The sequence below is a fragment of the Talpa europaea genome (assembly GCF_964194135.1).
Source record: "Talpa europaea genome assembly, chromosome: 2".
Classification (NCBI taxonomy): Eukaryota; Metazoa; Chordata; class Mammalia; order Eulipotyphla; family Talpidae; genus Talpa; species Talpa europaea.
Genome location: NC_140068.1, coordinates 17,890,621 through 17,914,649, shown reverse-complemented (window position 1 = coordinate 17,914,649; position 24,029 = coordinate 17,890,621). Strand labels below are relative to the sequence as shown.

The following is a 24,029-nucleotide window of genomic DNA, read 5'->3' as shown; positions in this document are numbered from 1 at the left end:
CAATATTGATTTATACACATATAAGATTGCCTTTCAAGTCATTTTAATGCAAGCAATAAATGTGTTTTAATGTAAAGTCCTGTGCAGAAAAAAAAGTTAACTGTGATTGTTTTCCTTTTCTGAGTCAATCATGATATGAATTAGCTGAGCAATAGTAGTAAGAATGAGAATATTGTCTAATTCTGCTCTATTCAATGAAGACAGTAAAGTGAGTAATTTCTTTCCAGGTAATGAATTGAATGGTCAAAGTCACAATGCCATTTCCTGCTTCATGCTGTGCCCATTCAGCAACACGGAATTGGTCACTATGTTCTTGGCATTGCTTTTCAGAGATGTCATACGCACTGCAGAAGAGCTGAGAACGTAGCTGGTTGATCTCTCTTGATAGGACTTCCTCCCACAACAGAGTTGGCTATTGAAATGCCTCCTGAAGCTTTCGCTGAGTAGATAAAGAGCAAATGGATTGACGCAAGAATTGCAAAAACTCAGAACTCGGGCAACTAAGGTGACAATCATGTGGCCTAGAGATGGATCGATCCTATTATAGTTGAAAGACCTATACATGTAGAGGATATGATTTGGAAACCAGCAGAAGACAAAGCAGCCCACAAAAACCAGCACAATTTTAGCCAAGCGTTTTCGCGTTTCGATCTGCAAATATAAGAAAATAGTTGCATTGGTTAAAAGGAAAAAGTAGCCGTCCAAAAATACAAAAAACATTTTCCTCATCAAACTAATGATTTTAGCAGTTTGATAAACCCTATTTTGGCCACTACACTATTTTACATTTAAAAATATTAGACAGTTTGTATAAGACTTCATGACAAACTATTAATAAATGTGTGTCACTATGCAAAATGGTGATCTTAAAAAAAAAATCCCTAAATTTTATTTTCCTTTTGCTTAAAGTCTTATTGTCCACTATAGATATAAATCACTTCTGTTTGTATTAAATCCACTGAATTAATGAAGTATGAAATATATTCAAGTTTGGACTGTATTTTAAATCCTGGTTTAGAAATAGAAAAAATGATCCAAAATAGGGACTATTTTGAACCTTACTTCACAAAAAGGAAATTGAGATTTTAAACTCCTGACTCACATAAATCAAAAGCATCTTAGCTAACTATCAATTCTATAAATATTATGCTGGGTTACTTTTAAAATTAAAAATACATTCTTTCATTTTTCATAAGCTTCACAGGATTACTGCTTTATAGAAAGTCTTCAGAAATGTGATCAGACAAAATTCAAATAATGAAATTAATGTTTTTCATTTTTAAGCATCTTTAACAAAGAAACAGTACATAAAACACATTTTAATTTTTAATTAGCATATGGTATTGGTAGGAAAAATTACAAAGTTGAATTAGACCAACACTTCTGCACCAACACATCTTTTGCTCATTCTCACACCAGAGCCTTGCACTCTGGGATCCAACCCAACCTCAGATCCTAGGCAATGTCCTATAGCCCCTCCTGATGCATACTTCTTCCAGACTTCTTGTCATCTTCAGTGGACTAATGGGAGAAGAGGCAATAACTAAATGAATTTATACTTAAAATGGGGAACATTTTCTGTTTTATTATATTGTTCATTGGGTAAATATTTGCAAATAAAGAAAAACTTCAAAGACATTAATTCCTAATGGCCTCACACCCAGATAACAGGTAACCTGGGTCTCAGTGGGCCTTTACAGAGCTCTGACATGGTCACGTACTAGTGACCTGGTTACATCCCCTCCAGGTGAGGCTAATGCCTGTCACAGAACCCTCTGACTCTGTTCTAATCATCTCCGGTATTAACAGAACATTAAATAGGCCGAAAAAATAGTGCATCCGACCAGCAAACCTCCAACACACACCTACCAAGCTTACCTGTTTTTGGGTATGCTCGTTGTATTCACCAGGAAGATCATGTGCACTTTTAATTAAGGTCTTTGCAATATGGTAATAATAAACGCTAATAATAGCAAGTGGTATGAGGAAATAGACCAAGAAGATGAGCACTGAGTGTATCTTTGGATGTAATTCATCTGTCTGAGGGTAGGGTATACACGCTGTGAAGCTGCCGTTTTCCGAGCTTCCGATGCGAGCCACTTCTGAAAACACAGCTTCGGGAACGGCCAGCAGCACCGATACTACCCAGATACCCACGGCCTTCACGCAGGTCCACAGCACCGCCCCAGATTTCTGGATGTCCATGGGGTTGACAATGGCTCTGTACCTGGAAGACAATATGTCTCACATTACCTCTTGAAAAAGGAAAACTGATAGAAGAAAGGACGGAAGGGAGGGAGGGACAGGGATGCGCAGAAAACAGAAAGAGAGGAAAATACAGTATATTGTCATTTCCAAAATTTCCGTAATTTGCTTACCTTTTACAAGTTTTATTTCTAGAGCGACATGTTTGTTTCACTACTATCATTTATTGAATATTTTTATTCAAATGCTTATATTTTAAAAATATTTATCATGACAGAAATTGCTATAACATGCAAAGCACCTAAAATAAAAAATGCCCATACAATAATGTCAAATTCTGCCTGATACTCTTATGTAGTTTCTGAACCTAAGGACTACTATTTTTTAAAATACATTAATAAATTCTACAGACTAAACTAGGATTTTCTCCAAACTCCAATCATTAGACTTGAAAATGAACTAGATTCTGTCTTTATAGTTCGAATTTGTTTAATGTCAAGAAACTCTGAGATCCTCCTTGCTCCCACCTTATATCATTAAGAGAAGTAAAAGAACCACACTCCAGGATACAGCTCAGCTACGCACATTAAGTAAGTTGATGGTGGAAACCAACCAAAATTGTATGTAAACTTCAAATTATTTGTATATGCCTCAAAGAATTTCATATTACAATATACCTAGGAGGTTAACAAGACACACTATAAAGTGCTTTACAAATCACCTGAGACAGATATCTCTAAAGGAGAACTAGAAAATAACCAAAAGGTATATAAAGAGAACATAATTCCTATCCATGTATTAATACCAAAAAATAGATACGTTTCTTCATTAATTCTTGTTTTGACTCTAGATTATAATATCTGTGTAGTCTAAATTTAATGTAAAATTTAATTAAATTTAATAATATTACAAAATGTATAATGGAGATTAGATAATTTTTAACTCATATATAGACATCAAAATGTCCTAAAATTGCCATCCCTACACAGTGTATAAAATACAGGCATAGTGAGTATTTTCATTTGTTCTTTACCAGAAAAATATCACTTTGTTCTTAATCCATTAATGTGTTTAATGTAAATGACAATAGACTTTCAAAAAAAGAAAAAGGACAAGCCTTGCTGATGAAGGCAAAATGTTACAACTGGCTAGCTAGTCTGTGGCTCAAGGAATTGGAAAAAGCTATGCATGGCAGAGAGGTCATCTTCATTAATTTTACAATAGGCTGGTTTTGTTCTGCACTTCAATGCCTGTTTTCTGATAGTTAATTACATGTGGAATAAATACAGATTTAAATCAGTGAGTCATTTGTCATCCTGACACATAGTGATACTCTAGGAGTCTTTACACAAGAACCCACAGTTTGAAAATGCTTTCACATTAATCATTTCATTTGACAAAATAATCCTATGTGGTATAACTGAGTAATGCTCCCATTTTACAGAAAAATTCAGCAAGAAGAAGGCGTTGAATGATGTTCAAGTGATCACAGAGCCAACAAGCAGATGACCCTGGATTTATACATGCTTGTGATTACAAATACCACAGTCTATATTTTTTCAACTAATAGCATATGCAGAGGCTGCAAATGAAAGTATGAAATGCTTCATTTATTCTATTCATTTTTAGATGTTTGGCCTCCTTGTGATTACAAATACCACAGTCTATATTTTTTCAACTAATAGCATATGCAGAGGCTGCAAATGAAAGTATGAAATGCTTCATTTATTCTATTCATTTTTAGATGTTTGGCCTCCTTGTACTTTTTAAGATATATTTATGCATACAAGAACTGGGGTGCAGGCCAGAGGTGCAGGGGGTGAGAGGATTCACCAGAGTCAGATTGGGGAACAGAATAGGTGGACTGATTGAAATTCACTGCTCAGAGGAGCAGCGGGTGAGACAGGAGAGGTCTGCTGTGCAATGTGGGTCAGCTCCATGGCTGGCTGGGGATCGAACTTGGGCTGCAGTGACTGCAGATAGCTTCACAGTGCTGAGACTTAGCCCCTTGTGCCACCAGGGAGGCCCCCTCCTTATACTTTTAAAGTCAATGGTTATTTTTCCACCTCACTCCAGTGAGAAGGGCCCAAATCGAAAAGACTGGATGCAACAAGTGTTGGTGAGTGTGTGGAGAGAAAAGGGAATCCTCATACGTTGTTGGAGAGGATGTAGAGTGGTCCAGCCCCTATGGAAAAAATTTTGGAGGTTTTACAAAATAGATCCAGCAGGGCCTCCCTGGTGGCACAGAGGTTGAATCTCAGGCCAGTCATTGCAAGATGAGTTTGATTCCCGGCCAGAGAGCTGACCCACATGGCACAGCAGACCTCTCCTGTCTCACCTGCTGCTCAGCTCAGCAATGTATTTCAGTAGATCAGCCTGTTCTGCTCCCCACTCTGTCTCTGGAGAATCCTCTCACCTCCCACACCTCTGGCCAGTTTTTGTATGCATAAATAAATAAAATAAATCTTGAAATTTTAAAATAAATTTTGAAATTTAAAATTTTGAAATCTTAAATCTCCTGCTATTTAAAAAAAAAAATTAGATCCAGCATTTCCAAGCCTAAATATCTACTCAAATAATGCAGAAACACCAACTTGTAGGAATATGTGCCCTCCTGTGTTCACTGCAGCACTACTTATACTTACAAGTATCCAAATTATGGAAACAGCTAAGTCCCAACAACAGATGTGTGGAAAAAGAAGATATAGTATATAGACAGGTTTTTTTTTTTAAATAAAAAAAGCTATACAATAAATGAAATTTTATCATTTATAGCAATATGGATAGAACTGGGGGGGGGGTTGTGCTAAGCAAAGTAAGTCAGAAGGAGAAGATTAAATACCCATGATTTACTTAGATGGAATATAAGGAAACATAACAAAGGAACAGACAAAACTAAATCAACACACCCCCTAGAAATCTGACTACAGAACTGAGGCTACCAGAGGAGTGGGGGATGAGAACAAAGGCAGTCGGGTGCCCGTAGAATATGGTAGAGGATTGTGGGTGCTTTAGTGGAGTGTGTGGTGTGCTAATATGCATCTGAAAAGATGTGAATATAACCTCTAAATCACAAATTGTGTTCTAAATCATTACCTTAATTAAAAAAAATAGTTTTTAAAAATAAATAAATAAGGACAATAGTGTTTTTATCCAGACCTAAGTTACACTGTAATTATGTTCTTTCAATTCAATGATCATTTTTGCAGTAGAGAAACTAAGCCTCAATAGTACTAGCAAATAATGTCCCATAGTCTATTTGGTCATCTCTAAGAAATGCATTTTCTTATAGTCTTTAAAAATATTGGTAGTCATCTCTAGGTTGTGCTTTCACAATCTAAAACTGGTTTTGAATGAAATGTTGAATATTTGGTTTTTTTTAAAAATGTGGTTCTTGCCCCAATTTTAATTTGAGTTAAACCAATGTCATTAAACTGCTAATTTTCAAAATAATACTCCCAAATTTTCGCAAATGGTAAGAAGAAAGTAAAGAAGCTCTACATTTGGATGTTGAAAATAATGCATAAGAAAAAATCAAAACTTCATGACAAATAGCTAAATCAAATGAAGTGCTAGGAAGATATAAAAGCTAAATGTTTATTCCTGCTCCCCATGAAATCTGTGAAAAACTGGAAATAGAGAATACTACCAGGGACCTCAATAAATCAGAGGTGATCACAAAGAGTATGCTATAAACCTAATGTATCAAAATAATTAAAACAACAAGTTAAGAGACAGCTCATTAAGTTTGGAGTTAGCAATATTTGGAGCATGGATTGAAAATTATAACCTTGGTCACATGGATACAAAGGAGGATAAAGGAACAACAACAAACAATAAAATAAGGAATTTAATGAAGATACATTTCCATTTGAATTGAAAAGAAACAAATGAACTTTGAAAATACCAGGTTGTCTACTGGGAGCCATGCTACTCATGTCATCTGACAAAGGTCCGGGCATGGGGCAGATTTCTGAAAAGTCAGGAATCTCGTTAGCTGACTCCTAGATTCTCCTCATTTGTTGATGGCTAGTTTCTACCATTGTTAAAATATGCATTTAATAGTAAAACTGTAAATACCGTTTAATCAAGTACTGAACAGCCAATTTGATGGCAAATGGCACTGCATGATACAAATATTACATTTTTTATAAAATTAGTAGTATTCTGCCAAAAGACACTAATTCAACATTCGGCCTTACATTAACAAAGTGAAAAAACTTCTGGGAACAAAAGGCTGTAAACATATCTTGGCCAAAGTCTTTAAGAAAATTCCTGTTAATCCAGGAGGCCCATAGCCAGCTCCTGTTAATTTTTTCCTGTTTGTTTAGTGCTAATTCCCCTGGATGTAACAATTGATATGGTAGCTGTTAGAGTATGCATTCAAGAATAAGTCAACAATAATTTTGTTACTGGTTAAGCTAATAACCATAGCAGCACAAATAATGCATTTGGAAATAGTCAATGTTACAACTACTAATATGTCACGTATTGACCATTTCGAAAACCAAAAGCTATAACCATCTCAGACCCTGCCCCTGATGAAATATTTGTAGTTCCTTAAAACAACAACCAACAATCTTACAGAGAATGGAAATTTCCGTTGATCTTAGTTAGATACGGAAACTAGGTTGACTAGATAAGTAAAGGAGCAATAGGTAGAAAACTCTTTTGTTAGATTAGGAGAATTCCTCCCTTAATTGAGAGCTGGGGGCTAGGGAAGAGTCAGGGCAGCTTGCCTGGCATTAACGCCCTCCAGGCCCTTGGTTCCTTAATATCAAATCAATATTAAAACAATACACTGTAGATGATAATTTCTATATAAAAGCCTTGTTTTTTGCTTTAATCATTTGGTTATATGTTAGTCTAAACTTTATAGGTTAGTTAGAAAATATCCCTTTGCTTCCCCTAGCCCTTAGTTTATCGTTCGCCATGGCAAACATAGAAATGTTAGTTGCAGTCACATAGGCCTTTTGCTAGTAATAAAATGACTGTTTGGTTGTTTAAAGTAAAGGACTATTCTAAGAACATTTGTTTAGCAACTGTGCCTTCTTTTAAGACAAAGAATAATAAATGTCACAACCTCTGCAAGGAGGCAAACAAACCCTTGGCCGCTCTTGAAAACCATGTGATGATTGTTATCTTCCTACCTTAATGCATATGCTTATGCACTCACGGTTTGCTTGATATGTATAAATAAAGGACTGCTGTGACCCTCAGCAGGATGATGTCTGCACCCTGACCGAGTGTCTGCGTCTCCTCATTTCCCCTCCCCATCATTATCTACAATTGCGCCAACGCCCTCCCATCCTTCAGGAACCCCTGACACCCAGGCTGTAGCGGCTGGCTCGCAGCAGTTGTCAGTATATTTGGAGTGTGGGTGGAGTTCTCCAAAGAGCTGAAAATAATCTGTTGACTGAATAAATTAATGTCCAAATCCTACATTGATTCAAAAGTAAAAATAATGATAGAATATAAATATAGCATATAACCATTTGTCCGGTGCTAAATACCAGAGCAATGTTTCCCAGAAGAGAGAATCATCTACACTTCATATCAATATCAGGATTTTCAGAAATGCAATAAACAAAGAAGTACCAACTAAAAAATTTTAAGTAAGAACTTGTTGAAAGAAAATAAAAATACAATTACAGTTATGAAAGAGCTCAGAAATCAGTTTTCCCTCCTAAGCAATTGGAAAGACCAAGGAAAATTATAATTTTTTTCTGACACACACAAATAAGAACTATCTGACTGATGGTAACTAACAATAAGGAAGATGTTGAACATCACTGGCTTCGTGGTTCAGCCAGAACATATCACTGCAAAAGACTGATAGGCACATCCTTAGAAGGTTTTTGTTTCCACTGAGAAGTGGACAAAATAGAATCAATGTAAATTATTAAATGAGAGAGTTGTCTGAGCTGTGATATCACGGAATAGTGTGGCAGATAGCACACAGAAGAGTGTACTGGGCATCCAGTTGCTTCACCAAATACCAGTGTTCCTTTTCCTCTTTGTTTTATCTCTGTTCAACATTAAGGGAAGTAAAATGCTCTATCTAAGATCCCCCAGTTCTCAGTTAAAGACATTACTTTTATTTTGCACTTGAGTAAGACACTGTCTTATGGTCATGTGCTTTGTGCTGTTTCATCATTTTCTCCAGCTGGAACATTCGGATATAACAGATGCAGGGTTAGCACCCAGATGCCATAAATCCCAGCCTGGTGCATTCTCTCCCTTATTCTAGCGTACCCCAAAGGTTTCAGAACAAGGTGGATGAATGAATCTTCAAAAACTAGAAAGCAATGTATTAAGTTATGGCAATACTGTGGATAGCGTGAAAATTATACAACACTCTCTAACTCTGTATGAGATTCCTTCTAAGCAGACAGGAAAAAGAACTGAGCTAAAAATATTTGAGATTAATGATTAAAAGATATCCAATGCATTGGAGTTGGTGATAAAAACTTTTATTTAACAAGAAAATTTTGAAATAATATCTAATAAATTAAATACAGATTATAATTCATATTTCTATGGCTATCTAAAAATAATTGAATACTTGATATGCAAAGTAAATTTTCCTTTTTCTATTGGGAGATAGAAAAAGCACTGAAAAACTGACTCACACTTTGTGAAGTACAGGTCACTTTATATTCTTCAACTTTAATTTTCCCTGTAACTTGTTTTCCTCTCTTAGTCCTGTTGCATGTTGCTCATCTTTGTTTTTAACCAACCTTAAATTCTTTTGTAACAGATTGAAATTAAATAACTCATCACTTTGGTCACATAGTTTTCTGTAGGTAAATGTACATTTCTTTCTCAAGTAGGTATGGCCAGTATGAACTCTCCAGAAAAGCTGAAAAGCACACTTGAAGTGTCAATTTCAGCATCCACTGAAGACATCTTACTGTCCAGTGCTATGGACCAAAGAAGAAAGCCTCTCTAATCAGGTTAGTCAGTTACTGTTACCTGAGCTTTAGAGAGGCATTTTGGTGAGAAACAAGCAAACAAGATAATGGCACTCCCACTTACCACTGGGCAAAGTAGTAAAAAGCTTTACAAGGCCTAGGGAGTATTAGACCTGAGGCCTACATTCAATCTGTTTCCATACTTTAACAATTATACCAAAGATAATACTTGCTTGCATTGGTTTAATATCCAAATAATATTAATCATTCAAGATTCTGTGTATACTAACTAGCAAACAAAAGCTTGAAATTATAAACATTAGTACTTTCATAAGGCTTTTTCTAATACTATGTTTGCATTCAATTAAGAATTGACTGCTTAGTACCAGGAGAATATCACTTGATATAATAAATTTATTAATTATATCAGTTTATAAATGTATTTTAGCTGGCAGTTATATAAAAAACAGAATAAGGGACTGATGTCTTTTATGTATTTGTAAATACATAAAATATATAGTTTATGGTTTAGCACTAGGAATCTGTGGGAAATTTTTCCTACAGAGGAAAAAGAAAAATTCTACTCCTAAGAATTATTTGCATTTTATTCATGAAATTTTAGAGGCCAGTCTTCAGGAATCAAACAAAGAATATTCTCAGTCTGGAAGTGCAGCTACTCCGATAGACAGTGAGGGAAATATCTATGAGATCAAGGTGTCATAAGGAAACAATGTTTTCCTTATGGGCCTCCACCTACCTGGTACAACAGCATACTGTCCAACAGTAGGGAGTATAAGTGTGTGTGTGGTGTGTGAGTGTGTGCGCATGCGCGTGCACATGTGTAAGGAAGCAAAAAAAAAAAAAGATACATTTTCAAATAGAAACCAAACAAACCATCAAGGAAAGGTAAATATTAAATGGAGAGCACCTGTTTCACCATTTAAGATCATGTCTCACGTATGGCTGATCCCTCTCCTATGCTGTTTCTAGCCTCTGAGATACATGAACAGGGAGACAAACAATCATTCCTGTGAACACATCAGATGAAACTCCTCCAAAGCGTTTGGAAAGTCAGGAATTAATAATCACAAGTGCCAAATAGTGTCACCCATCCCACCCTTTGGTCATGTCAAACAAGGAGATGTAGGCGTCAAGGGAATCATAAATATTGTGTTCCTATTTCAAGATCTGCTCTCCCATGGGGCTGTCACAGTGAAAGATACCACCTAAGTCTCCACTTTACATTGGGGTGTGTTTTCCAAACTCTAGTTATCTCCCGCTTCTTTTTCTAACATTATTATTTTCCAGCTCTCTACCTTTATTTTCTTAGACAAAGATGCTGAAGTGATCTCATGAAATATGTGATTTCACAAAGGATTGAAATGATATTTAAAATCATAAAAACTGAGTGGGTTAATTGGCTTTTTTAGCTTTCCTATTGTTACATTTACTATTTAATTTTTAATTCAAGGTTTTTCTTTTATTGTGCAGTGCCAATGATCTTTTCTATTAAATGAATCAGTTTTTGCAAAAAAATTTCCTTTTTCATTCTTGTGTGCTTTGTTTTAAACTTTTTAGCTTGCCACTAAATAGGAAAAACATTAGAAACTTCTTATGCCTGGGGAAGTAATGTGGCTTAATGTTGAAGAGTGAAGGTTTTGAACTGGCTTTCAATGCTGGTTCCATCATTGTAAGATCATGAAAATGTTGCTTAATTTCAAGACTTACCTTGCTTCACTTTAAAATAGTAATAACAATAGTGCCTACTTATATGCCTACTTCATATGTTCTGAGGATAATAAACATACAAAAAAACCCAGCACAGTCATAAGTGCAACTAGTCGTGTACTTGTTTCCAAATCCACAGAAATCAAAATATTTGGTAGCACAATGTATGAAAATATCAAGAACTAGTCAATACTTGATTACCAAGGCCTGGAAGAAGTTACAAATGTAACCAATGTGTACAAAAGCATCCCTAACTAAGTGACTATTGGAATGCGTTGTAAATTTAATCACCAGCGAGTCCTGATTTCTTCATTTTTATTTTCAAAGCACACTGGTGTGCAAGAGTAGCCTCTGAACTAAGTAGAAGAGGCAATCCACCTTTCTTTAACTCTATTATTAGAATAGTCATGTGAATTTACAAAGCAGATAATACATCAAATCAAGGAAAATGAGTAATTATATGAGGAATAGCATTTTCTGTAACCTTGGAAAGAGCCAACTCACCTTTGTGTCTTCAGGACAATAGGAAGAGGAAGTTAATGCGAAATAAACTTAAGTCCTGTGTCTTGCAAATGAACACTTTAAAAGTTAAAGCATAATGACAGTAATTTTAACTTTTAACAATTGTAGTGATAGCTATTCACTAAGTTTCATTCTAAATCATTAAGTGGATTTTTTTAACCTTCTAATTAAAATGGGTCCCATAAAGAAAAGCAGCTTAAAAATCATTTTGATTGTGGAATGCAAAGAAAACTTTTTAAAAGATAATTGAAATGATCCCATATAAACATAGTGAGATGTATAATTTGCCTGACACCCAATTTTATAGGAATATGGTTTTAGAGAAGACATTATATAAACTAAAAAAGTCAATAGTACTCAGTTTTAAAAGATGATGGCTCTGTGCTCTCCCACTAAATATTGTTTTTCCTTTAATGAAGATTAACCCTTCAATGCCAAAGTAATGCACACACCAAAGTTACAATGGATGCATTTTCATTAATAACTGTATAAATTAGAGGGCAGTAACCACCTCAGTATTCCAAGTTAAGTTGTTAAATTGTTTATCTAAACAAGTTAAATTAATACCCCATCCCAAAAGGAATTAGAACACAGCCCCAGGCAGTAATGCTTAATTGAACCTTTGGGTCCCAATTCCTCTGCCAGCATCCCCTGCGGCTTAACTGCCCCCCAAAGAATGAGTATAGAAAGCCTAGTGTAGAGCAAATCCCGGCTGGATTGTTCTTTCAGCACTGCCAGCCTGCTGGGGGCCTTGACATTCCTTGGACCTTAAATATCCTTACCTGGAAAATGACACAGTTGAACTATTTTACCTGCAAGATAGAATAATGGATACTTCCCAGCCTTAAAATAAATAAAAAAGTAGGTTTGATAGCAAAGATATATTTTTACAGTATTGTTATAAGATACTAAAATTTAGTACCTACTTGGGGGGTGGGGGTGTGCAGGGGAGGCAGTAACTTGAGGTATTAGAAAGCAAGAAAAATGTGTAAAATCATCTTTCTGAAGAACATTTACAATTCTTTTTATTTTTTTTTGCTTCAAATAAATAACAGAATTTGGTTAATAAGTGTAAATGATATTTCCCCTTATTGGGGAAAAAAATCAAAATCAAACATTTCTCTAACATTAAGGCAGACATTCTTACCTATCAGGTCATTAAACTATTAAATAAGGAAACTGCACGTCTGAGGTTTTAGAGACACCCAAAACACACAAGACAGCTGCATGTTGCCCGTTTTTCCATAACTTTTTTGTGAAATGGATAATAAAGATTCCCAACGTGTGTGGCTCTGATAAGCAATTTTCAGTGACTTTTCAAACTAATGAATTTTAATTATTTTTCAAATAACTTTCTATTCTTTTTTCAAGGGCGAGCACATCTCAGCCCATTTTGAATCCTTTCACTCTAACATCAGAAGCGCCCTCTCCCCGCCCCCTCTCATCCCCGGGTCCTTCCTCTCGGTCCCCAGGTGCATCCTCTCAGTCTGTCTGCACCACTTTCTAGTTACCTGTGCCCTTACCGGTCAGCACTGAGGGCAGTGAGCGTGAACACCGACACCCCCACGGAAGTGAGCTGGATGACCGGGATCAATTTGCAGCCCACCTGCCCGAACATCCACTCGTCAAAGAAGTAGCGCGAGGCGTCCACCGGGACGCAGGTGAGCAGCAGCAGCACGTCCCCGGCGGCCAGGTTAGAGATGAAGATGTTGGGGACGCTCCTCATGGCGCTGTTGGTGATGAAGATCTTCACCAGCAGGATGTTGCCCAGCAAGCCCACCGTGATGATGAGCAGGTAAAGGGACGGGATCACACAGCGGATCACCAACTCGGCGGTGGTCCCGTCCGGGGCTGGCAGGAAATCCCTTTCGGACACCGCGGGCATTAAACCGCTCTGATTAGCGCCCACAGTCTGGTAGAGGTTGGAAAGAGACTTAGGGGGCATGGTCTCCCTTCCAGGAGAGTCCGCTGGAGTTTTCATGCGCCCAAGTGTTCTGGAAAGCGCAACGCACTGGATTTGGGCTTAATCAATTTCCCTCTCTCCAGGCAAGTTTACAGCCCGCGAGGAACACGCCACCCCACCGGTCCTGAGCCCTAGCACAGGCCAGGTGAGAAGTCCGTTCACCGCAGCTTCACTTCTAGAAGGGGCGCATTCGCTCCCGGTGCTTGTTAATTAAAAAAGGAAAAAAGGCAATACAATTGCGTCTTTGTTCCAGTCTTCAATGGTTTGTTCTCACCAGCAACTAACTGCAAACAGTTCATTTGTGAACAAAAATATATCCCTCTGGCATTAATCAGAATACCTGCCTTTATTGTTGTCTGGGAGGAGAGCGAGTCTTGCTGTCTGTCCTGTGAGCCACAACTGAAACACTCCAACTAGTGTGGGGCGGCTGGCACTTTGCTGGTCCCACAGCTTGCTCCTGTTTCTGCAGTTCCTGTTGTATTGTGTGCAGTTGGAGGGAATCTGAGTCCTCTCTCTTCACACACTGAGTCCATATATGCATCTATCTTTATCAGCCTCTAGCAGAAGTTCCAAACAAGAAAGCCCCTCACGAGCCTATGAGGATTTGGGGGCTGAGCTGACAAGTCCCTGATGCTGTAACAATGAATTTAGAAGAGAGAAGGGCTGACAAAGGATGAAGCAAATGAATGGAATTTTCTCCTCAGTTTTCTTTCCATTATCCACTTTTCTCACTCCATATGTGGAAACTCCTACAACTGCATATTATTTTTAAACTTAAATTTTATTGAAAAATAGATAAATAAAATACATTGAATGTAACACTTAAACTAACCACCTTCAGCACTCCCCAAAAGAACTTCTATTCATTTTGCTTTTTATCATATAAGATTTGATTGCCTGATCTTGCACTTGATATAAATGGAATTGTTCAGTAAGTACTCTTATGTCTAGCTTCCCTCACTCAACTTTAATCTATGAGACCAATATGTGTGACTTTTTTCATTGTTATATAGTATTCCAGTATAAGTATATCACTGTTTATTTGCCACTTCTAATATGGACTGACATTTAGATTCATGATAGTTTGAATTAATTTCAATGATGTTTCTAAAAATATTCTTTATGTGTCTTCTGGTGCATTTTTGAATAAATCCCAGATGTGGACTTGCTAAGTCACAGTGATTAAGAATACTCAAATTAGACAATTTTAGAATGAATTTCAACTTTTTTTTTTTCACTTAGGAGCTTGTATAACAATATCCATTAAGGGGCCTTCCTAGTGGCACAAGGGGTTAAGTCTCAGCACTATGAAGTTATCACCAGCCACTGCAGCACAAGTTGGATCCCAGGAACTGACCCACATGGTGCAGCAGACCTCTCCTGTCTCACCTCAAGCAGTGTTTTTCAGTCAATCTGCCTGTTTTGCTCTCCACTCTGTCTCTGGTGAATCCTCTCAACACCCCCCACCTCTGCTATACACCCCAGCTCTTGAATGCACAAATTAAAAAAGATAAAAAATTAAAATAACCAATATCTATTAAGGCTGAATGTATGTATGTCTAATGACTAAGTAATTCCATACCTAAGTATATGCTCAATATATAACGATACATTATTTTGAGTAAGATGTCCCTGTAACAAAATGATTTCTCAAAATTAATATAATATATATAAATATACCCACTTATATTTATATATATTTATCAGAATCTAATGTAAATTTGATACTTGTGAAGTGGCATACTTCTGAAGTTAACCAAATAACACTTTTTTTATTAGGAAAACAAAAACTTAGTTGTTAAAGGATAGAATTGTATAATAACAAGGAAATCAATCACTACATACAAATACCTACCTGTAAGCCAATAAAATATGTCAAGCCATTTGTAAAAATTTAAGCAATTTTTCACATGTTGCTGACCAAGAACAGAATTTAATTATCAGTTAAATTAGACCAGGTAAACATTTGCATTGTAATCAATTTTGTTTTCTAACTCAATTACAAAACCTTATTTTACTTTTCTTGGATTTTATTACTTAATATTATTAAGTAAAAGTTGGCTAAATGCAATATTCATATACATCTGAATATATGTATATGAGCATTCCATTCATATTTATCACTTATATACATATATATGTAAAGACAATCTTACATATGAGTTGAGTAGGTCTAGAAATTTTATCTTCAAAGTTATTTAGGTTTTCTCTTTTTTTATTTATTTATTTTTAAGATTTATTTTTATTTATTTATATAAACAGTGGGTATAGTCAGAAGCGCGGGAGGGTGAGAGAATTCACCAAAGCCAGAGCAGGGAGCAGAGCAGGCAGAAGGACCGAAGCACACTGCTGAGGGGAGCAGCGGGCGGCAGGAGAGGTCTGCGCGCCATGTGGGACCCTCCTCCGGTGGCCAGGGAGCAGGCGGGGATAGAACCAGCGCTGCAGGCGCTGGAGGCAGCTTCGCAACCCAGCGCTCAACCGCTGTGCCAGCGGGGAGGCCAGGTTTTCTCTTTTAATATCCAATCTCATTATACAAAGTACATTAACTAAACTACCAAAATAATCTTCTGAGTTATGAAATCTCTCAACTTTACAAATGCAATTATCCTATTTTAATCTAATATATAAAAACATATTGTAGTCTAAATGTTGTAGGAACATGTGCATTATCTTCTGATTATGTCTGTATGATTTATTTATTTGTTTATACAAGCACTGGGTACAGTCAGAAGCACGGGAGGGTGAGAGAATTCACCAGAGTCAGAGCAGGGAGCAGAGCAGGCACACTTACCAAGTACACTGCTGAGGGGAGCAGAGGGTGGCAGGAGAAGTCTGTGCGCCATGTGGGACCCTCACCTGGCGACCAGGGATAGAACCGGCTCTGCCGAGGCTGCCGGCAGCTTCGCAACCCAGCGCTCAACTGCTGCGCCACCGGGGAGGCACGATGCTAAACATTTAGATGTTAGTATATTTTGTGTAAAAACTGGATTAACAAATATCCAATTGTCTAGTATTGTGGAATTAAAATATCTGTATTATGGAATCTATATATGTTTACTCAAAGACTTGCGTTCCTAAGAGCATGGAGTATAATGAATGTCTTAATTATGATGGCCTTACTGATATACTATTAAAATATATTACAAAATCAATATAATTATGAATGTATTATTTAGACACATATAGGCACATGGGCATTATCTAATTTGTATAAAATCAATATACATCAGAAATAAATATGTACTAAAGGGATACAGTTTGTTTTATTGTAATCAATATGCCCCATATATTTGGACTTAATTTGATGCTTAGGCTCCAATTTAGCATCTTTATGATCCTTAGGATATGATTTAATGTTTATAAATATTCTGTGAGGTAGATATTTGCATCTTGATTTTACATATGAGACATAAAACTGAAAGACTACATGCTTAATTTCATATAGATTTCAGTAAATTTGCATTTTGAAGCTTATTATATTTGACTTCAAAGCCTATTATAACTCCTTGTTCCCAGAGAATAAAATTGTCTAGAAAAAATCTGATTTCTATTTAATTGAAGAATATATTTTAATGCTGAAGTACATAGTCCACGACCTGCAGTTCCTCTTTCTGAAGTTTCACTTACACATTGTCCACTGAGATCCAAAAAATATTATGTACAATAAAATATATTGTGAGATAGACAAAATACACATAATTATTCTATAGTATATTATTACAATTAATATTTTACTATTAGTTATCATTAATTTCTTCCTGTGCTAATTATAAATTAAACTTCATCATAGGTATGCATGTGTAAGAAAAAAATAAAACATATATGGTTCTGTACTATCCACTGGGAGTCTTGGAACATATCCCTCTCAGATAAAGGGAGACTGTTCTCTTCAAAGTTTATAAAATATGGATTGTACATTCCACTGCCATGTACTGAACAAAAAATGTTCAAAACTATAAATAAACATTTCTTGCTATTTCAAGTTCATTCAAAAATTCTGGAAACCTCAATCAAAAATAAGTTTCTGTCATTTTAAACTAAACCAAAAATGACACAGATAATATAACAAGTGGATAATGTCACAAAAATGTTACTGAAGTCTTATTCCATGTGTTTGAGAAGATGAAAATATTAGCAAATGTAAGGAGAGACATGGAGAACATAAAAAGATAGATGCATAGATAGGTAGGTAGATAGATAGATAGATAGATAGATAGATAGATAGATAGATAGATAGATGATAGACAGATCGACAAAGGATAGATATGGAATCCCATTTGATACAACTGTTGCACTTCTGGGTATTTACCTGAAAATTTAAAAAGTACTAATTCAAAAATATATACACACCCAATGTTCATTGAAGCACTATTTGTAATAGCAAAGAACTGAAAACAACTTAAGTTGTTTATCCTTTGGCAAATGAATAAAGAAGATGAGGTTTATATACAGAATGGGATACTATTTATCTATCAAAAAAATTAAATCCTGCCATTCACAACATAAATGAACATAGAGGAAATTATGCTTAGTTAAATAAGCCAGATAGAAAAAGACAAACACCATATGATTTCATTCATCGAAGTTAACAAAAACAGAACCACAACTTATGGGGTTTTGTTGTATAGGGAAAGCTGAGATTTGAAGGAAAATTATATTTTAATTGCTTATATTAGAAAAGAATCAATAACTTTAGCTTACATCTTAAAAATCAAGAATAAGAATAGAAAATTAAAATAATCAGAAAAGTAAACCATTTAAAAAGCAAACTTCGATGGGAAAAAAATCAAAAGCTGATTAATTGAGGGTAATAAAGTTGATATACCTCTAACAAAACTGATCAGAAAGAAGATAGAAGGCACCAGAGAAAATATTAATAATGAAATTGTGAAGTCAGTATATTGTGTAGATATTAAAAGAAAAATAAATGTTCTTTTAGGCAGCAATTATACAAAAATTGGACCTATACAGAGAAGATTAGCATGGCCCCTGCATAAGGATGACATGCAAATTCATAAATCATTTTATATTTTTCTACTAGGACTATACCTGAGGAGAGAAATCAAATACTTGTCCAAAAAATTAACCACAATATAAGAAAATGAATGAATATGCTTAAAAATAAATAAAAGCTATCTTGCTAAAAAAATTCTCTGACAAAAACAAAAATGAAGGAAAATCTATTCTAGCTGTCCGCTGATAAATCATTAAAAGTAAGTTTTGGTGAGAGATCGTGTGACTTTCAGCACATACATCATTATATGATAGTTGGATGCAATTCAAATAATTAAGTTATAATTCTTTAATAAAATTCTTTCCATTCTCAAAAAATAAAGAAAATAAAAATAAAACTATACAACTAAGAATTTTATGACAACAAATTCAACAGCTGAGATAAGATGGACAAATTCCTTTTAAAAGAAATAGGCCAGGGCCTCCCTAGTGGTGCAAGGGGTTAAGTCACAGCACTATGAAGCTATCCACAGTCACGCAGCACCAGTTCGATCCCCAGCGGCCAGGGAGCTACCCACATGGCACAGCAGACCTCTCCTGTCTCACCTGCTGCCCCCCTCAGAAGTGTATTTCAGTCAATCCCCTTGTTCTGTTCCCCACTCTGTCTCTGGTGAATCCTCTCAGTGCAACCCCACACCTCTGGCCTACACCCCAGCTCTTAGATGCATAAATAAATAAATCTTTAAAAAAAAAGAAAAGAAAACTTCTTTCATAGTATGGAAATGGAGGGAATATTTCCCAACTTATTATATAAGGCCTGTATTATAATAAAAGCACATATTAAAAGGAAAAAAGAAAGGAAATGATAGACTAATATCTCTCATGAACATACATATGAACATTCTTAACAGAATGTTGTTACAGAATTCTGTGTTTCCTTAGGAATCTGCCTCACCCTACTTTCAGTACTCATAGTTTGGGTGGACCTGACACCACCCCAAATTCTAGGACTGATTATGTGACACAGTTTTAAGGTAATAAACATTAAGTGTCATTTGTCTGGATACAAAAAAAAAAAGGAAAGGAAAGGAAAGGAAGGGAGGGAGGGAGGGAATAATAAAGGGACTCAGTGGCACAGGGTTAAAGACACAAGGCTATCAAGCTATTACCAGCCACTTTAGCACAAGTTCGATCCCCAGCCAGGGAGCTGACCCACATGATGCAGCAGACCGCTCCTGTCTTGCTTGCTGCTCCCCGCAGCATGTATTTCAGTGTATGTACTGTTCTGCTCCCTACTCTGTCTCTGGTGAATCCTCTCAGCCCCCACAACGCTGGCCTACACCCCAGTTCTTATATGCATAAACAAATAAATCTTTGAAAAAAAAAAAAGAAGAATATAGCCTGACTAAGCAAGGTTTATCCCAGGATTGCAATATTGAATTGTCATTCAAATGTCAGTGTACTTCACTATGTTAACAGACTGAAAAAGAAAAGCCATGTTAACATCTCAGCAGATAGGGGGGAAAAAGCATTGGACATAATCCAACATCTATTCACAAAGTTCTCATTTAACAAGAAATGAAAAAGAACATTGTCAACATGATTTTTAAAAAGCATTTACAAAGAACTTTCAGTGAGCCCTCCTGAAATAATGCTTTTCTCCTGAAATTAAGAACAAGTACCACCTGTACTCAGTATTGCACTAGAGGTTCTAGCAAGAAAAGTAATGAAAATATGCACAGACTTGTTAACCTATGTGATTGAAAATGGGTGGGGATTGGGCTACTAGAGACTGGTAATTCCATTGCCAAACTAACCCTACCTGCCAAACTGGACCTACAGAGGGATAGAATGTTAGGTAAATAAATAATACAAAATAAATAAAAGAAGGTGAAATGAAACAGAAGCAAGCAAATGAATTACTCAGAAGAGGAAAGTAGATAACTTTGAGCCTTGCAATATACTTTGAGAAAATAAGAATTCTGGATCTTACCTTTGATTCTTTTTTTGAATATTTAAATGTTTATATTTATTATTTTTATTATTATTTTATTTTATATAATTCTTACATAATTTTTCATTTTTGCACAATGTGTGCATTTTCATTTTGGTTATATTCCCCATACAATTCCCACCCCCCTTATTTTGACCCTTTATCCCTCTTCTCCCCTCCCTCCCCCCAGTAGTGTGTCTCTGGTCTACAGTTGCTTGTTGTGTACCCATTTGCCACACTACATGTAAAGCTCAATAAAAGCCTGAGAAAGCCACCCAGGGCTCCAGGACTCCTCCTTACCTGGTCTGCTTGGATCATAGCTCACTGCCCATCCTGCCACTACATCATTGTAGTTTGATTTGCATTTCCACTTTGGAGAAGTTTCTTTTTAGCTCTTCTGCCCATTTTTCACCTCAAAAACATCTTTACAGACGCATCACCCAAAGCAGTGATAGTGAAGGCAAAGATAAATAGCTGGGAGCACATCACATTAAAGAGCTTCTGTACAGCAGAAGAGACAATAGCCAAAACAAAGAGAAACCCCACCAACTGGGAGAACATTTTTGCACACAACACTAATGATAAAGGACTGATCACAAAAATCTACAAAGAGCTGATGAGACCAACAAAAACAAAATAAACAATCCAGTTATATTTGATTCTTAATCCCATAAAAACAAATCATTTTGTTGACTAAAGCATCTGCCATTAATGAAACAAAATGCTATGGTGTGGGAAGCAGCAGACCTGTGCAATATTATACCTAGAGCAACTTATTTCATATTTATTTAATGAAACCACAGAAACTCGTGTTAAACAGGACACTAATGTGGCAAACTTTGTTCTCATTTTAGAGTTTACATGTACCCAAGAAGGGTCCCTTCTTGGGACATTTCTGAAAATGTCTTCTCCCATCTCAACCCTTAAGGACCTTATTTAATAGTTGAGTTGAACATCACAGTGTAACTGTAAATTTTGGCGATGAACTGATACGAAAAATGCTGTTGTAGTTGTAGAAAGTTGTGTGCTTCTTATTCAGCATGTCATAACTGCTACGCATCAAAACCTGGGGGTCATTCAGAGAAAACAAGTCATTGTTCTTGCCTTCAAAGATGGAGTAGTGGGAGAGGCTTTGCTCAGGGAAGACAGATTGTAAGTGTTGAGAGCTCCAAGATTCTTCCTATGGGAACTGACATTATTTATGGAAAACAGAGTATGGGGAAGTTCAATCTGACAGGCTCTCTTAAAAACAATGGAGATTATGATGCCAATAAGTTAAGAGGAAGCTGGTAGCTGCACAAGAACAACAAAGTAAATTATAACTCAGCTGTAAGTTTACCAGAAAAGAACTGGAGTAAGAACAGTCTTCCCAGGGCTGGAACAAATGTCAAAGAGTGTCCTTAAAAACTGTTCTTGCAAAGGGGTCTTACTTTAATTGGATTATATTGTGAAGCGATTTATGCTTCCAAGTCATTATTAAAAGCAATAGAGTAATCATCCAGCAATTAGTGGAGACTAACAGCTGAATATTATGCCCACAGATGCCAATAGCTTAATAGGGAAAAGAAAGTCAAAGAGAACACTGCTAAAACCACTTTGTCCTAGTTTAACTACACACATGCCCAAGTCTGTGCCCCTTGCGGCACATCAGAGGCTGCACAATATGGGGGGGAATGAACATCATTGAAATAGTCCAGTCTAGCCACTGAACAAATAAATAAGAAACGATGAGTGTAAGTTGAGGGGAGAAGAGTCAGCAGTGTTCTATAATGTATTATCTAAAACGTTTGCCTTTCAAAAAAAAAATTATGACACATGCAAAGAAAGAGGAAAGTTTCACCTAAATACAGGGGAAAAGCAGATGACAAAAACTATCTTTAAAAGGACACAGTTGTAAGTCTTAGAGACTTAAAAATTTTGTAAATATGTTCAAAGAAGTAAAGAAAAAGAAGGAAACTATGATAATAATGATTCATACCAATAGAGCCTATCAATAAAGAAAAAAGAAATCTTTGGAAAAAAATGGAAAATTTAGAGTTGAAAAGGATAATGAAGCATTCATGTCAAGGCTAAAAGCAGATTTGAAATTGCAGCAGTGTCACTGAAATTAAAGATAAATTAATGGATTATGCAATCTGAACAGAGTGTTGGGAGGAATAAAGATAAACAGAGATTAAAGAGGTTAAGAACATCTTTTTACATACCAAAATATGCATAATGGGAGAACTAGCAGTGGAGGGCAGGGTAGAAGCATAAAATGTTCAGAAAAATAATTGCTAAAAGCTCTCAAATTTGATTTAATATATTAATCTAAATATTGAATAAGCTTAACAAATTCCAAATAAGATAAATACAGAGTTCCATAGCAAAGTAAAAACATTTAAAGACAAAGATCAAATCTTGAAAGCCACAAAGGAAAATAGTTTGTGATATGTTAGATTAACAATTGACTTCTCATCAAAACTAATGGAAGCATATTCCTCTAATGGGATGACATAATGAAACATTTAACAAAAAAAAGTCAAAAAAGAATCTTACATTCAGTAAGACTATCCTTTTAAAACAAATACTATTATAACTACATACCCAAAAACAAAAACAAAGATGTTTTGTTACCAGAGCTATCTTACAGAAAACACTAAAGCGAAGTTTCCAGTCAGAAAGCATATGACCCCAGGGCCTCCCTGGTGGCGCAGCGGTTGAGCGCTGGGTTGCGAAGCTGCCAGCAACCTCTGCAGTGCCAGTTCGATCCCCGGCTGCTCCCCGGCCACCTGAGGAGGGTCCCACATGGCGCGCAGACCTCTCCTGCCGCCCGCTGCTCCCCTCAGCAGTGTACTTCGGTCCTTCTGCCTGCTCTGCTCCCCGCTCTAGCCCTGGTGAATTCTCTCACCCTCCTGCGCTTCTGACTTACCCAGTGCTTGTATAAATAAGTAAATAATAAATAAATCTTAAAAAAAAAAAAATTAAAAAAAAAAGAAAGCATATGACCCCAAAAGTATTCAAATTCACATGAAAAAACAAAGAATGTAGCTAAATGCAAATATAAAAGACATTATATTCTTATTTCTTCTTTTAATTTATTTTAAATATCAATGGCATAAAACAATATGTATATAATCATATATATATTGTGTGAATATGACAAATCATAAAGTATATTCATTCTTGTTTCTTCTCCCAGCTTCTCTAAAAGATATGAATTAAATGAAGTAAAAATTATAGCAATGTATCTGTTGGACTTACAATATACTTAAACGTGATATGTGTAAAACATTAACAAAATAGGGGAGAGAGAAAATAAAGCTATCTTGGAGTACTGTTTTTCTCACTAGTATTCAGTATAAATCTGAAGTAGGTTCTAATAAGATGAGATGACAAGTTGTAATAAAAAAACACAAAACATATAGTTTATAAAAATAAAGGAATTAAATGTAAAACTGGGAAATATTTAATTAACAAAAAAAGAAAGTAATAAAGACCTAAAAGAACTAATATGATTTGACAATAACAAGAAGAAAATGGTCACACAAATTCAACTGTATAAATAATAATGTAAAAAAGAATCAAACAATTTAGTCAGCAAGTAAAGAGTATCATATTGAATAAAAACACAGATCTAACTCTGCTCAAGACACACTTTAGATTGAAAGATACAAGGTGAAAAAAAAAAACATGGAAAAAGATATATGTGTAGGGGCCTCCCCGGTGGCGCAGCGGTTGAGCACTGGGTTGAGCGCTGGGTTGCAAAGCT

At 35.9% G+C, this 24,029-nt stretch overlaps 1 protein-coding gene across 1 annotated transcript; it reads right to left on the bottom strand.

Moving 5' to 3' along the window:
• Window positions 1-249: 249 nt before the first annotated feature.
• NMBR (neuromedin B receptor) lies at window positions 250-13,350 on the bottom strand (the record flags this gene model as incomplete). The annotated part of the gene is made up of 3 exons (XM_084229069.1): window positions 250-651; window positions 1,879-2,227; window positions 12,893-13,350. 3 exons carry the CDS (start codon window positions 13,348-13,350, stop codon window positions 250-252), a joined length of 1,209 nt encoding a protein of 402 aa, XP_084085195.1.
• Between the last annotated feature and the right edge of the window lie 10,679 nt (window positions 13,351-24,029).